Raw genomic sequence first — 17,318 nt, forward strand, 5'->3', positions numbered from 1 at the left:
TGAAGGGCGTCGCTGGAGGCCTCGTGCCATTACTCCTCACTGGAGGCTTCGTGCCATGGATCATCACTGGAGGCTTCGTGCCATGGATCATCACTGGAGGCTTCGTGCCCTGGATCATCACTGGAGGCTTCGTGCAATGGATCATCACTGGAGGCTTTGTGCCATGGATCATCACTGGAGGCTTCGTGCCATGGATCATCACTGGAGGCTTCGTGCCATGGATCATCACTGGAGGCTTCGTGTTATGGATCATCACTGGAGGCTTCGTGCCATGGATCACCACTGGAGGCTTCGTGCCATGGATCATCACTGGAGGCTTCTTGCCATGGATCATCACTGGAGGCTTCGTGACATGGATCATCACTGGAGGCTTCTTGCCATGGATCATCACTGGAGGCTTCGTGCCATGGATCATCACTGGAGGCTTCGTGCCATGGATCATCACTGGAGGCTTCTTGCCATGGATCATTCCTGGAGGCTTCGTGCCATGGATCATCACTGGAGGCTTCGTGCCATGGATCATCACTGGAGGCTTCGTGCCAAGGATCATCACTGGAGGCTTCTTGCCATTGATCATCACTGGAGGCTTCGTGCCATGGATCATCACTGGAGGCTTCTTGCCATGGATCATCACTGGAGGCTTCTTGCCATGGATCATCACTGGAGGCTTCGTGCCATGGATCATCACTGGAGGCTTCGTGCCATGGATCATCACTGGAGGCTTCTTGCCATGGATCATCACTGGAGGCTTCTTACCATGGATCATCACTGGAGTGGATAGATACACAGGAGGCCTGGCTCTGGGAGAAGGCACAGGACTCACCAGGCTGGGGAGACATGCAGGCGGGTTAGGGCTTAGCACAGGCACAGGACTCACCAGGCTGGGGAGACATGCAGGAGGCCTTGTCCTTGGCCGAGGCACCGGATACACTGGGCCGTGGAGGCGCACTGGCAGTCTCGAGCGCAGATCTGGCCCCACCCGTTCTGGCTGGATGCCAGCTTCCACCCGGCAAATGCGGGACGCTGGTACCGAGCAGACCGGCCTGTGGATGCTCGGCCGAGACACCGTGCGCATCACCCCATAGCACGGGACCTGACCAGTCACATGCTCGCCCCGGTAAGGACGGGGAGTGGGCACAAGTCTCCAACCTGACTCCGCCACACTCCCCGTGCTTCCTTGCCAGCCGTGTTCCCTCGTACCGCTGGTTCCCTTCTCCTGCTTCCTCCGCTCTCCTGGCTGCCTCCACCTGTTCACATGGGAGGCGATCCCTTCCAGCCAGGATCTCCTCCCATGTGTAGGATCCCTTCCCGTCCAGAATGTACTCCCATGTCCATTCCTCCTTTTTTCCCACGCTGCTTGGTCCGTTGGTGGTGGGTAGTTCTGTAACGGCTGTTGGAAGGAGAGGACCAAGGTGCAGCGTGTCCATATTTATTAAATGACCACTGAAATAACAACAATAACAAAGAATAACGACCGAAACAGTTCTGGCTGGTGCAGACACACAACAGAAAACAACTACCCACAAACACATGTGGGAACAGGCTACCTAAGTATGGTTCTCAATCAGAGACAACGATAGACAGCTGCCTCTGATTGAGAACCACACACGGCCAAACACAAAGAAATAGACAACATAGAACACCAGACACAGAATGCCCACCCCAACTCACACCCTGACCAAACCAAAATAGAGACATAAAAAAGGAACTAATGTCAGGCCGTGACACTACTAGGGACAAGATATCCTGTGGCATGCCACAGGGTTCGATAATTGGACCTTTGTTATTCCCAATCTATATCAATGACCTTCCTGCTGTGTCTTCTACTATACTTCCCATTCTCTTTGTTGATGATAACAATTTGATTTTATCACACAAAAATGCTGATTCACTAATTAATGAAGCCAACTCAGGTATGGCCAAATTTTCTGAACGGTTCCAGATAATTTGCTAATCTTTAAATGTTAAACAATCCAACTTTATTGTATTCGCTAGTAATAAGAAATATTGTAATAATAATAATAATAATAAAAAATAAAAAAAGAGCGAGAATCTCAATTGGTGGGAATGAAATGGAACAAGTCACATCCACTAGATTCCTCTGAGTTCTAAGTGATGAAAAGTTATCCTGGAAAGATCATATTCAATTTGTCTCCAGCTATACGATAGCTTCATTTATCCATATCTCATTTACTGTGATATTGTCTGGGCCAGTACATATGCCTCCTACCTACACAAATTACTCATCATAACAAAATTAATTTGTAAGACTAGCCACATCCTTTAAATACCTATTTACGACAATAATGTACGCCAATTATGCACTTTCATCTACAAATACTCATACCTGCCAGACAGTTTACCTAAATCCTTCAATGGATTCTTCCAGGTGAATTCAGAAATCCATCTATATAACACAAGACACTGTGATAACCTTCACCCTCTCCACTGCCACACCTCACATAGTCAATTCTCTATCAGATACAGAGGTATCATACTCTGGACTTCTTATCTTCAACATTGCCAAAACACCATCACCCCTCAATAACTTAAAGTGAAGACTGGGGGTCAGCCTGATGAACCAAACTACTCAGTAATCTCCTCCATATAGCCTAACTCTCACACACTCACATCAACAAAAAATATATATATGTTTTTTTCGTGATTGCTGATCAATTCATTTATACATTTGTAATTAGTAGGTTTTATTATCTGTTATAACATAACTTTTTTATTTTTGTACTTGTATATTGTATTGTGTATAGTTTTTTTGTGGTGTGGTTTTCATATAAGCCCTTGGGCTTCCAACCACACCTGCACACATTTTATTTTATTACATTTTTGTCTATCACTTGTTTTCTTTGGTGCAAATAAATACATTAATAAAATAAATAAATAAATAAAATGTATTCTCTGTGGGGTTTATCAGCGGTTGGCATCCAATGTTATGGCGCATTACCACAATATAATGTACTGGAGCACCCCTGCCTCCCGCCTATGTACTGGAGTCATAGCTTAAAAATGGACCAATAGAAGTACAAATAGGGGTTCCTGCAGATGCAGGAATGCCCACATGCAGGAACGCCCCGATTTGCGGACTGCAGTTGCACCCTTCTCAGTAAAAGATGCAAAAACTAAACTAAGCATAGAAATAGTGCACATAGAACATATCTACACTTCTTAGTCTTGCTTTCAATGAGAATGACAGATCTATAATTCACATTTCTATGTTTCGCCACACAGATCTTTACTATAGACTACTGAAATATTCTGTATGTGAATCTCTGTCTGCAATTGCATTTTATTACTAAAGAGTTTTATACCAAGGTTCCTGTGTCATCTATCTGGAACACTGATTGTTGAAGGAAACTTACATCACCCCATGCAAAGGACCAGCCAACACTGTGCTGGAATGCAGTACTCAGAGTGCGTGTACTTGCATGCGTGTATCCTAGTCACTACTACCAGTACTAGTACTACACCAATGAGAATGAAGAGTACTACTTCATACACAGTTGTGACAGTATCTGGGGTGGTTGTTACATTGAGCTAGTCAGCATATTAAGGCAGTATTGGGTATACACGCCAACTGCAGTATACCGTGCCACACTGGCCTGCTGAAATCTCTCCTGGATACAACCACAGGTCAGATAGGGGAATTTGCAATGAATACCCATCCATATCTCAGTCTCATATTACCGTGCATGTCCATGATTAGAGTGGATGAGGAGGGGAGCAGGGGAGGGATGGGCACTGGGCAGGGATATCTGTTTGAGATGTTAATATCTGGTCTCATGTTTCTTAAGGTGGATGGATGGGGGAGGTGGGAGAAGGGGGGGGGGGGGGGTTGGGTCGGTCGATACTCTGATGGCTACGGGAGGAAGAGACGCATTAGCGGAGAAAGGAAAGGCCACTCACTGTCTGTTCCACTGCAGCAGCAGCAGCAGCAGCAGCACACAGACAACAAAACACACAGCCGGTACCGCTCTCTCATCTCCATTTCACTGTGTGCTCCTCATCTAAAATTCACCCCATTCATCTCAAGGAGGCTCGGGGTGGACAGACGCAGTGCTGCTGCTTTTCTCTGCCTTCCTTAGCTCTTATTGCTTTCCCTCTCTCTTACCCTCCATTATCTCTGTCTTCCTTAGCTCTTATTGCTTTCCCTCTCTCTTACCCTCCATTATCTCTGTCCTTCCATCATCTCCTCTCTTTCACCACCACTGTCTTCTGTTTATGAATCCCTCCAACTCCCCCCTTCTCCCCTGCTCTATAGCTCAGCGGTAATATCGTGACTCCTTCTCCAGTGACGTGGCTAATTTAGCAGGGCTGCCTGCCCATAAAGCCTTCCGTACTAAAGACTAAAATGACTAACAGCTGACTGCTGCCTGGGCATCAGTGATTTACAGTGCGTCGTCATGAATAAAAGGAAAGCTTTTTACACAAATGTATACACACACACGTACATATCAAAACACAGACACACATACACACATGCGTATTCCCCATGTGTGTAAGAAACAACAGTCTGTGTGTTTCTGTCAATCACATTCACTGTCCAAGTCAAAGCGTGTCCAAGTCTAAATGTTTTAGGTCTACTATGGCAATACATCTCTGTATATATATGTACATCTCTGTATATGTCTCCAATCTCCACAAAGTGTGCAGACACTGGGCAGGGTTCTGCCGTGGGGTGATGGACAGGGTGATCCACTTTCCAAATCCCCTTGCCAAAGCCTTGATCAATGTGTTCCTCAAAAACATGTGTGCACTGTGTATGCATGTGTGCGTATGTGGATGTGTGTGTGTGTCCACTAAGCACATTGCCTTAGTGCCATGCCAGAGAGCGAGCAAGAAAGCGAGAGAGTGAAAGAGAAAGAGCCACAGACAGAAAGAGAAAGCGAGCGAGACCCAGTAAGCACTTATACAGGAAAGCCAATTAGAGGTATGGATGTTCTGGATGGTTGCCATGCAGGAGAAGATGAAAAAGGAGGAAGAGAGGCCATTCACACACTGCAGTGCTAAAGGAAGGTGAAAAAAAAGATGGCGAGAATGAGAGAGAGACAGAGGGTGGAGTAGTCCTCATGTCGATAAGCATGTATTGTACTACACGGCATCTCCAACCACGACACAATCAGCTAGCATCCTTATAGTCCAATTGCACGAGCACGAGCCTTGGCTTGTGCGAGCCTCCTGTTTCTGTAGCGTGAGACAGCTTGATGTACAAGTACACCCGCTGGACACTACGCTATAGTCCATCGCAGGGCCTTAACCTCAATCTGTCTCCTTAATGTGGCGTGCCAAGCAGAGACGCATTCGGTACCATTTTTACAGTCTTCTTTGGTATGACTCGACCGAGGATCGAATTCCCAACCTTCCAATCTCAGGGCGGACACTAACCACGAGGCCACAGAGTTGGGCCTTATCGTCCAATTACTCTTTCTCTTTCAGTTGGCCCAATTTATCCCAATCTCCATGGTGGATCCCATGCTCCCATGTGTATTTCCTGCTTTCTGTTATGACATCATCTCTGTCTTATCCTTCTATGTCATCCTAGTAGGATCCCATGATCTCATCACACAAAAGGGAACTGTCTATTCAATGGATGGACCAGCAACAAAAAAAACAACAACATTGCACACACTCTACCTACAACACACACAACTACCTACAACAATAGGCATACTGACACTATTAGGCTGTAATGCATGGCTCTGGACATATACAGAAAACGACAGACTTCACGGGGGTTTGTCTATTCAAGGAGCTTTAGACACAACATGACTTTATGGAGAATGACCAAACAAAATCAAGCAACTTTAGACCTCACCCGCATGTTTATTGTAGCTACAGGCCTACACTCATTTATACTGTTGTGATGTAGCCTAAGCCTACCTAAAACGAACAGTTAATATCCTTTCGCCTACCTGTCAAGTAAGTGAGTAGTCATCATGAGGTGTTTACAACAACTTTTTACTGGAAACTACTTCCCTGAGCTCTGCCGAGACAGCGGGCCTTAAATGCAAATAGTCTGCTTGATGACAGATTAGGCGTAAATAAAATGCAAATAGTGCGCTTGATGACAGATGAGGCGTTATCTGCAGCATAGGTGCGTACGGGCTGGTGCGTGCCTCTGATGAACTTGCTATTTCCATGCATTCCCTGATCAAAATTTAATTTTAAAAAATGTGTGGGAGGAGAAGCTTATGGTTTGGACCACTCGTTTTTATTCATCATTCAGGCCTGGCGCCGTAGCCTACTAAAGGTGCTGCTTGTGGGGCAAAGAAACGAGAGAATGTACAGTTCAGCAACAGGAATACAGCCTGTAGCATGTCGTCATCATCCCAATCAGTAAAACCATTATTAACCCCGGGCTGTTTAGGCTAAAACTCACCAGCATGGTCTTGGCCCGCCGCAAATAATCTTCCATGTTGGACTTTGTCGTTGCGGGGACGCTGCAGTCTCCATATACAAGTTTACAACGCTGGTTGTCTTTGTGCTGTTGCGCCGCCGAATCCCCCGCTGCGCTCACTGCAGCACTGGCTCAACTAGCGGTCCTCCCTCTCCAGGCTGGCCAGATATGGAGTGGGTGTGACGGGAAGCTATCCAGCGGGGGCGCGCTCGCTGAATTCAACGTGCACCCAGCGTTTGGGAATCCCCGCCAATGGCAAAAATGTATCCGGGTAGATTAAAGCCGTTTATAACAGGAATGCAAACATGGATAGAGCGCCCAGCCGCTTCAGAAATGCAGAATTCTGCAGCGCCGAGGATACGGTTTGACGTGTTTGTAGTAGCCTACTGGTGAGACTGTCCGACCACGGAGGCCAAAGACTGTGTGTGTGTGTGTGTGTTTATGCGCGTGAGTGTTTCGTGCGTGTGGTCGCGTGCGCGTCCCGTTGGCGCACAAATTGATAATATGCACTGCATGACAAATAAAAACCCAGAGACGTTGTTTTTAAGAACCGTCAATAAAATGTTGAACGCTCATACAATTGCCTTGGCATACATTTATGTTTTTTTTTTTTTTTACTGTGATTGAACAGTAATCAACCCCAATTGAATTAAAACGCAATGAAAACATGTTATAGGATAACATAACATAAAAAAACACCTTCGGGAAGATCTCTCTCTCTCTCTCTTTTTCACACACAGACTTGGAGCAATTTGTGATTGACCGCATGCAAAAGGCGTTTGGCGTTACACACTGTAGTCCTCGTGTCACATAGGCCTACCCAACCATTTCATAATACCAGTAGGCAATATGTAAAAGTGGCGCAACACACACCTCAGCAGCCTGCCTCTCACCCCTCTTCAAGCTCACTCCTGTCCTCTATAAACAATAAACAGGCCATGACTGTAACTGACTGGCTATTACTTCGTAATAATTCATTTTTGTTCGTCAACAAAATGCAATTCTATAATTGTTATTATAAACTGGGTGGTTCGAGCCCAGAATGCTGATTGTTTGACAGCTGTGGTATATCAGACATATACCACAGGTATGACAAAACGTTCATTTTTACTGCTCTAATTACGTGTGTAACCAGTTTATAATAGCAGTAAGGCACATATATGGCCAATACACCGTGTCTAAGGGCTGTATCCAGGCACTCTGCGTTGCGTCGTGACCGGCCTTATTGCTTAACTATAATATAGTCAACATTGTTGTTCCTTGTTTGAAACCAAAATTATCAATTTTCTGAAGTCTACTTTGTTGAAACCACACAGAAGTTGTGGAGGGACATCCGATGTATGAGCAACAAATAGCTTACCAGCGATATGAGATTTCAGCATGGACAGCGGCGAAACATTGGTCTTGTCCCGACTCCAGAGAACTGACCTTCAGCACCACACTGACAGTGGACAGCGGCCGTTAGGTAGGCGGGTCTATCAATAGCCTAAATCTCACTGGCCACTAAGGAAACCCCAATTTAATGGCAGAGGGCTGCACAATAATCCTGAACGGGAAAGCTCCCAGTGTGGTTGTTCAGCCATATTTCAAACGTTCAACTTTTACAATTGTACATAATAGGGAATACATAACTGAAATAGACTTCTTCAGTGATTCGGACTCTAACCAGGCTAGTCAACTCCACAACTCGAATATTCTTGCAAATAAACTGGTCTTGCATGGCCAGGGCAGGTGCATAACCCATGGTGTGGGCAAGTGCAGAACATTATAGCTGAGAGGCGGGATGGGGGGGTAGAGAGAGGGAAATGATGGAGAGAGCTGACCACTGCCGCCCAGTGTCCATTGCCCGGTAGAGCATCAACGGTCTTGCCCGCTCACCAGCCACTGCGCTACAACTGTCCCCCGTACTAAAGGATCTTCACCTTGTAATTTCTCTGAAAAACTGTCTCCGAGGTGAATGTGTAATTCACTCACTGTTCACAACTGACAGACCAATTTTTATATTTTTCCAATAATTGGTCTTTTGACCGATCACGTCAGATCATTTAATGTCAGCTCTTTCTCAGAGCTGATCTGATTGGTCAAAAGACCAATTCTTGAAAAAAAATATAGGCCGGTCTTAATAACTAGCCTACTTAAATTACTAAATGAGGACCAGATTTATGTCGTGATGGCACCAACCAAAAAGCCACTTTTCTGTCATGAGGAATATTATATAGGTTCACCAGAACTTGACTGAGTTTCCAATAACTTTTAACGACAACAAGGAGACGCCATCACCACCACCCCACCCGCTGTTTTATGGGGAAATAGAGCAATCATGGAGCATTATGCGTCACCACTAAATAATTTCCCATTACTCCAACGGTAGGGCCTAAACCTTACCACTCCCAAACCGGCTAATTTTTCCGTTGAAACAATAGGGTTAATTGATTTAAATGTTTCGCTCTGCCGCTATGCGCCCTGATGACTTCACGAGGGGTCTTTAAAGATTATTATCATAATTTCCATTATCCACATCTCTTTTCAAATGGGAGACAGAGGAATAACATCCTGCCCTAAGCTGAACAAATAATTATTAGACTCTCGAAACAAACAGACGACCCCTTTCCCCGCACCCCCACCCCATGTGTGGGCCCCCTCCCTGCGCCTTTATCCCCCTACCTCCTTCTTCAGCGGTGTGCCGCCTTAATTTATGCAAAATTAATTGATATATATTTTATAATTGATGTGCTGTAAAAATTAATGAGTAATTTATGTAATTAGTCAATTAAGGATAATTCCAGCATATGTTCAGTATGCCCAGAAGGTGTGCTTTACAAGTAGTTATTTGTCCAGGAGTTGGATGCTGCGAACACTACCTAATTAATTTTGTTATGCATATCAGCGCGATGTCTAGGCCTACTTAACGGCCCCCTATGTGAAAACAGATTTAATATTTATCTTTCCCGCGCGTTTAAAGAGGATGTATCCACCCGCATTAGCCTCTGTGGGCCTCGAAGGGCACCAACTAAATTTTAGGCGCTGAAAAACAATGGATTTTTCATGAAGCCTATAGGCCTAAATTACTTTTAAAAAGTGCTTTATTTTAAAGGTGCTTATATGAGGACTCATAGGCTCTGTATAAAATATACTCTTATATGGCGCTGGTGACTCTGTAGTGCTTGAAGGTGGCAGACGTAATGGAAGAGATCTGTTGGCAAATTAATTGACATGTTTTGCAGGGCCAGCCCTGGGCATAAGCTACATAGGCATTTGCCTAGGGCCTAGGGCTTTTTATTTTTTTATTTTTTACTCAGTCGGGGTCTTAACTTACTGTTGAATGCTAGAATACACAAAGTGCCATTTCGAAATTTGGTTGTGCATTCAGTAAAACATTTTAAAGTGGTAAATTAGTCTAGGGGGGGGGGTTCTACTAAGCTAGTGCTGGCTGCTGAGGGAAGGACGGCTCATAATAATGTCTGGAACGGAGCAAACGGATTGGCACCATTCCACTGATTCTGCTCCAGCCATTACCACGAGCCCGTCCTGCCCACTTAAGGTGCCACCAACCTCCTGTGAAGCTAACATATGGAATTGTTTTGAGATGGTCATACCAAGGATCATTTAGCGATTTGATTTTGAATATTAGGACCCCTTTAGATATCCTAAAAATACAGTACCAGTCAAAAGTTTGGACACACCTACTCATTCAAGGGTTTTTCTTTATTTTTACTTTTTTCTACATTGTAGAATAATAGTGAAGACATCAAAACTATGAAATAACACATATGGAATCAGATTCTTCAAAGTAGCCACCCTTTGCCTTGATGACAGCTTTGCACACTCTTGGCATTCTCTCAACCAGCTTCATGAGGTAGTCCCCTGGAATGCATTTCAATTAACAGGTGTGCCTTGTTAAAAGTACATTTGTGGAATTTATTTTCTTCTTAATGCGTTTGAGCCAATCAGTTGTGTTGTGACAAGGTAGGGATGGTATACAGAAGGTGGCCCTATTTGGTAAAAGACCAAGTCCATATTATGTCAGGAACAGCTCAAATAAGCAAAGAGAAACGACAGTCCATCATTACTTTAAGACATGAAGGTCAGTCAATACGGAACATTTCAAGAACTTTGAAAGTTTCTTCAAGTGCAGTCGGAAAAACCATCAAGTGCTATGATGAAACTGGCTCTCATGAGGACCGCCACAGGAAAGGAAGACCCAGAGTTACCTCTGCTGCAGAGGATAAGTTCATTAGAGTTAACTGCACCTCAGAAATTGCAGCCCAAATAAATGCTTCACAGAGTTCAAGTAACAGACATCTCAACAAAAACTGTTCAGAGAATACTACGTGAATCAGGCCTTCATGGTCAAATTGCTGCAAAGAAACCACTACTAAAGGACACCAATAAGAAGACACTTGCTTGGGCCAACAAACACGAGCAATGGACATTAGACCGGCGGAAATCTGTTCTTTGGTCTGAGGAGTCCAAATTTGAGATATTTGGTTCCAACCGCCGTGTCTTTGTGAGATGCAGAGTAGGTGAACGGATGATCTTCGTAAGTGTGATTCCCACGTGAAGCATGGAGGAGAAGGTGTGAAGGTGTGGTGGTGCTTTGCTGGTGACACTGTCTGTGATTTATTTACAATTCAAGGCACTCTTAACCAGCATGGCTACCACAGCATTTTGCAGCACTATCATTTGTTTTTCAAAAGAACAATGACCCAACACACCTCCAGGCTGTGTAAGGGCTATTTGACCAAGAAGGAGAGGGCTGCATCAGATGACCTGACCTCCACAATCACCCGACCTTAACCCAATTGAGATGGTTTGGGATGAGTTGGACCACAGAGTGAAGGAAAAGCAGCCAACGAGTACTCAGCATATGTGGGAACTCCTTCAAGACTGTTGGAAAAGCATTCCTCATGAAGCTGGTTGAGAGCATGCCAAGTTTTGACTGGTACTGCATATACACATTTTGGGGGGGATGAAACATTGAATTTGGCTATTAGCCCATTAAAACGCATTGAAAAACAACAGATTCATACATGGAAAAACAGATAGTTAAAAAATGTAACAAAAGGAAGTTTGTTTTAAAGTGTCAGCGATATAAGAAAGATCAGGAAATTATTTGTATATAATTTTTCACCCATATTTAACAACAAAAAAATCGACACTAAACTACTTCCATATATACTTCCATAAATGTTTTTAACTGGTACTGCCTACCTTCAGACGAGTCATGTGAGGCTTGTGGGCGTCCTAGAGCAAAAAAACAAACAATATCTAAGTGTTCGTGAGAGTTTAACCTTTCCATATTAGTATCTAGCCCAAACTGTTTGGACACTACAAACAGAAGTTGGCAGATCGGCGGTGCAGACTTCAGACTAGTCCCGGGACTCTTGTGGGGGTCATAGAGCAAAACGGAGAGCACCATCGTGAGAGTCTCATCTTTTTGGTCATTAGTTTGTAGGCCAAACCGTTCGGATGCTACTGAAGTTTTCTTGAGAAGTCCGATTTTCGGGATGTCTCATAGTCTGACAAACACCGCTGTAGCTCGGTCTCCTTCCACCTCAGATGAGGAAGACCTCCATTGGTGGATTGAAACGCAGCCCATGCAAAAAAAAAAAAAACATATCTCTAGCTTAAACAGACAGATTTCGATGGGGATTTTGTATTATGCTAATTAGATTTATGCGGGGAATTGGACATACACTCTATGTTAACATGACACAAGGCTGTAAAACTGCACATTTCTCTCTTCGCCCCATGCCAAAACAAGTAGAATTTTATGAAATGAGTTATTCAATGTGAAACATGTCTCTTCGCCCCATGCCAAAACAAGTAGAACTTCATGAAATGAGTTATAAAATGTAAAACAATTCTCTCCGCCCCATTGCAAAATGTGTCGTATTGCAGAAATCTTGCTTTAAAACTGCTACATTTTCTCTATCCCCATGAACATTTTTCTAGAATTGCAGGAACTTGACTTTAAACCAAATCTTGCCCAGGGCCCCCAAAAGGCTAGAGCTGGCCCTGCCGTTTTGAATATTCATATATAAAATAGCAAGCTCACGCTTAATTACATTGTTGGACCTCTCTCCAAGGAAGGTAAATCACGGAAGGCTTAATTATTGTAATGTATTCGGGTCCCGCTGGGGCGCACGAGAAGACCGGCGCCGTTGAGGGCCGAGCCGTGACACCTGGCCGTGCAAAATCAGGAGCAGCTTTTGTTATTTCGTTTATCGGAACTCAGAGGAGGGAGCAAGTTTGTTTACATCCTTGTAGTATACGCGGGAGGGTGTTTAAACAGACAGACAGCAGGTTGGCTGCAAGGAGTCCCCTCACCGCAATTAATCTCCAACAACATGAGTGTGTGTGTGTGTGTGTGCGTGTGTGTGTGTGCGCGCGCGCGTGCGTGCGTGTTGGCAGGTTGGTTGGTTGCAACGAGTCCCCTCTCCGCAATTAATCAACGTGCGTTTGTGTGTGTGTGTGTGTGTGTGTTCATAGCCTACATGATTGATTGTTATCTTAAACTGCAGTTTCAACAATTTGAAAAAGAATGGAATGAAAATAGATCTTTCTAGATTTACACTCATAGGCTTACCATTGCCATATGTGATATCCTTCTGAACAGTGTGCATAAAGTTAAATTGCATAATGTGTATTTTCAAGCATCAAAATTACTGGGTAATAGCTTAGACTAGGTTGGAATCGGTCATATTTCGTCACATAAACAAATAATACACTAAGATAGAAAACGAAGATAAACGTAGCTATAACGAATTTGAGATTTTTCCAAAGAAATTGCTTCTTACAATGGCATCACACAAAAAGCTATTGTAGAATTTAAGAAATGAAAAGCAACGTTAAGAATTCAGAGATCTTTAGCTCTATCCAAGAAGGCATTAAAAAGCTCCAGTGTTTCAACTTGAACTTATTAACATAAAACACAGACAAGCGGCAAATTTTCATGGACGATTTACGAGAAGAAAATCTGACTTAAATTAACAAAATTGGTGAAAGATAAATTACATTCAAACATATTCGAATAAAGGTGAAAAAACTGTAAGAACATTTTGTTCTGTTTTAATTATCCCTTTATAGTTATCATATTCTTCCCTAAACATTAGTATTATTAGACTAGGCTACTATTATGGGGTGTTATATGCCCCATCACTAATATTTACTGTTATGTCCACCCTTTATCCTCTTGGAGCGCGCGAGGGTCCTGATTGACACGGGCTAAGGGCACGCGGATGAGTTCAGATTTCCCCTTCCCCTCCTCTTTATTCCTCACCATCCATCCCTCCCCTTTCCCCCAACGTGTCCTTGAGTGCTTGTATGCCAGCCTTACAAAAACGGCGCGGGGTGGCCAGAAGAGCGCACTAGGAGCGCTCGGCCCCACACGAGGAGCATCACCAAACCCTCGCCCTGTGCTGTCGCAGAGACTGGTCTCGTATCTTCTGTGTAGCGGGAAAAGAAACAGCAAGAGACGGACTCTTTCATGTGTTGTCATTTTACGCACGAGATGAACTTCTGAATTTGTGTGCGCCGGTGGAGGAATGAGAAACCTTTTGGGGCTTTTTGTGAGCCACATCTTTGAGGAATTCATCTGGAGAAAGCATGACCGAAATGTGTGTCTGTGTTTGCCTGTCTGACTCACACATGATTTTAGACCACTAAAATACGAACACACAATGCCAGGAAATAAATGATTTTGGAGTCTCCAAACTTTGGAAAATCGTGCGTAAAGTCACTGATACTGACCAAAGCCTTGCAACAATATTCAGGCGCCCTCATCAGAAAATAGACAGCAGAGCTAAATCATAAATAGGCTTAGTAAGCACAAGCATGCCTCGTCCGGGGAAGAACTCGTACAGTGACCAGAAGCCGCCTTACTCCTATATCTCTCTGACAGCCATGGCCATCCAGAACTCAACGGAGAAGATGCTCCCACTGAGCGACATCTATAAGTTCATTATGGACCGCTTCCCTTACTACCGGGAGAACACACAGCGGTGGCAGAACTCTCTGCGACACAACCTGTCATTCAATGATTGCTTCATCAAAATCCCCCGGCGGCCCGATCAGCCGGGGAAGGGCAGCTTTTGGGCCCTGCACCCAGACTGTGGGGACATGTTCGAAAACGGCAGCTTTCTACGCAGGCGGAAGCGCTTTAAACTTCTGCGCGCTGAGCACATGGCCTGCAAGAGCTCCCCGATGATGCACTACTTCCACCACCAGGGCAAGCTGAGTGGAGGGCATCATGAGCATCCAGGCCCCGCGGCGGCAGTGGGCAGGCTCCCCCACTTTCAGAGCTACGGCAGCATCAACTGCGGACAGTCCGGCGGCTTCAAGCACCCGTTTGCCATTGAGAACATCATAGGTCGGGACTACAAGGGCGTGATGACGAGCGGGCTGCCCATCACTTCGGTAATGCACCACCTGGGCTACCCTGTGCCCGCGCAGCTCAGCAGTGTGGTCAACTCAATGTGGCCGCACGTCGGCATGCTGTCAGATTCCATGAGCGCCATACCCGTCTCCTCAGAGTATGCGCCCTTTGGCGTGTCCATGAAGGGTCTCTACCATCACGCCAGTGGACAGACGCTACCCGCTGTTCCTGTGCCCATCAAACCCACCCCGTCTATGGGTCCGATGCCGGGTCTTTCGGGCCTTCCGTCCGGCCCATCGCAGCTCTGCTCCTCTTCATCCATGCTGGAGAAGAATGGTTCCGACCCTTTGGAGGGCAAGGGCAACGCGATACACCCGGCTCTTCTGCTGTCTTAACCGGGTAAAACATCAACAACTCGATTCTGTATCTACGAGGGAACGAGAGCAGTATCTAAAATGTTAATCATGTATAGTTGCCTAGATGTTGAGCAGGTATGAAAAGCTGTAAAGGAATTCAGACTGTATCTTTATAGTGATGAGTTGTAAGCTACCACGTATTTCAGCATAATTTCTTCTTAAATCCATTATTAGCACATTTTGTGAAGGTATTTATGACATTACATGTGGCACTAAAATACAATGAGGAATTGACCCAAAGAGAGTTTTAATTTAATAATAATAATTTAGTCAATCAAAATAAAGAAGAAAATCAAAACTTGCTGCCTCAGTTTTTAAATGTATGAGCGGATAATATAAATGATTTCAAAGTTTTTGTTCATTAGATTTAATTGAAAAATGAAACGTGTTGTCTAATAATAGCACACATGTTTATTATGGGCTGTTCTTATTAGCACGCTAAATGAATATAACATGTAAGATAAATGTTATGACTGTAAAATAACATGATTTATCTTAAGAGATTTATAAAGAACTTTAAACGAAATTCATCATCTGTCTGAGTTATTTTGTCATTTTTTTTGTGTGGATTGTTTCGTTTGAATTATCGAGACGTTTTTTCTGACGTCGTTTGTTTGCTGGTTTTCCTCAATTGTGTGACACCTCGTGTGAAAGGCATGAGAGCAAGTCACACTATCTTGCGCTTGTTATACACGATATTTCAGGTGTCAATTTATGTGGTCAAATTGAAGATTAGAGAATCATTCACGTACTTGAACATGTTGTAGTACAAATATGGTCTCATTGCCTAATGTAGGCCAATGTTTGCTTTATGGGGTATCATGATATTCACAGAGCTCGTCACCAAGCTAAAGAGTAGATGCGTTTATGTTTTTATGATTATTATGATTGTTATTATGTTTGAATCATATTAACATAATCACGCGCATAAACGAGCGCAGTAAAGCATCAAACTCTGGGAGAAAAACGGCCTGACGCGCGGGGCACCTGTTGCGCGTTATCCAATTGAGACAGTTTATTAACCAGGGATTTCACCGTTTTTGTATACAATCAAGCAGAAAACAAGCGTCCCACACATTGAACTATATTGAGATATCTGTTATTAAGTTGTTAGGCTATGCTATGATAACATCAAATATACTTTTCCCCAATATTGTTGTAACATGTAGCTTAAAGGTCATTAAATATATGTCAATTAACTTCCGTGTTTGCAAGGACTCCAGATGTAGCACTGAACCTTAGATTACTGTGATTGTGTGTATGTGTGTGTGTGTGTGTGTGTGTGTGTGTGTGTGTGTGTGTGTCTAGAAGACCTGGCTGCTATGAGTGTGCCACAAAGGATGGATTGAGGGGGGTGTATTATATACCTCCATAACTTCAAAAGCGGGCATTAGATGAAGTTTTCTTTTGTTTTTCTCTTTCCAACATAATCCCACCTTTGAAGTCCAGGGAGCAGGTCCCCTCCAGAACACAAAGGGCTTGGTACTGCCCACTGACAGTGACTTACTTTCAGGCTTCCTGTTTAGCATTCCAAAGGCAACCATAACCCATTCCGTTGTCACACCGGCCTCTGAACAAATAATTGAGACGTACAAGTGGAGGAAAGACGTGGGAGTTAGGATTAAAATGGGTCTGTGTCATTATTAATGAGGTATCTGTCACATACGCACATGCATACACAAACACACGCACCATATCTCAAATCCTTCTCTTTTTGTATAATTCTCCATGACTTTCTCTAAATAACAGCCCAGTGGTGAACTGAAAAGCATCTGGAGGCTTCTCTCTCTCTCTCTCTCTCTCTCTCTCTCTCTCTCTCTCTCTCTCTCTCTCTCTCTCTCTCTCTCTCTCTCTCTCTCTCTCTCTCTCTCTCTCTCTCTCTCTCTCTCTCTCTCTCTCTCTCTCTCTCTCTCTCTCTCTCTCTCTCTCTCTCTCTCTCTCTCTCTCTCTCTCTCTCTCTCTCTCTCTCTCTCTCTCTCTCTCTCTCTCTCTCTCTCTAGGTTAATCTACAGTATATTAGTTATACCGAGTGATATTGTTATGAGGAGGTAATACCCTAATCTGTGTTGTCTCTCTAATGATTCTCCCAGTGTTACTGTATAATTAAACACCTCTT

At 44.1% G+C, this 17,318-nt stretch overlaps 2 protein-coding genes across 6 annotated transcripts in view; one reads left to right on the forward strand and one right to left on the reverse strand.

Annotated features, from left to right (window-relative positions):
- The window catches only part of LOC139545727 (protein prune homolog 2-like), an 80,325-nt gene extending 73,546 nt beyond the window's left edge, over positions 1–6,779 (reverse strand). For 2 of the 5 annotated variants that reach the window (XM_071353802.1, XM_071353801.1), the window contains exon 1: positions 6,392–6,777. In XM_071353802.1, coding sequence (XP_071209903.1) covers positions 6,392–6,427 — 36 coding nt within the window. In that variant the 5' untranslated portion in view covers positions 6,428–6,777. Of the gene's footprint in view, positions 1–6,391 lie in introns of all 5 variants that reach the window. The other 3 variants (XR_011669117.1, XM_071353804.1, XM_071353803.1) reach the window with 3 other exon arrangements.
- A 6,966-nt stretch (positions 6,780–13,745) lies between these two features.
- On the forward strand, positions 13,746–15,728 carry foxb2 (forkhead box B2). The gene has a single exon (XM_071353712.1). The coding sequence runs from the start codon at positions 14,246–14,248 to the stop codon at positions 15,179–15,181; it is 936 nt and encodes a 311-aa protein (XP_071209813.1). The 5' UTR covers positions 13,746–14,245; the 3' UTR covers positions 15,182–15,728.
- Positions 15,729–17,318: the final 1,590 nt, after the last annotated feature.

This window comes from Salvelinus alpinus, chromosome 19, assembly GCF_045679555.1.
Source record: "Salvelinus alpinus chromosome 19, SLU_Salpinus.1, whole genome shotgun sequence".
NCBI lineage: Eukaryota > Metazoa > Chordata > Actinopteri > Salmoniformes > Salmonidae > Salvelinus > Salvelinus alpinus.

Excerpts from the sequence above, each read along its gene's own strand:
- foxb2 (XM_071353712.1), top strand. The coding sequence starts at position 14,246 with ATGCCTCGTCCGGGGAAGAACTCGTACAGTGACCAGAAGCCGCCTTAC.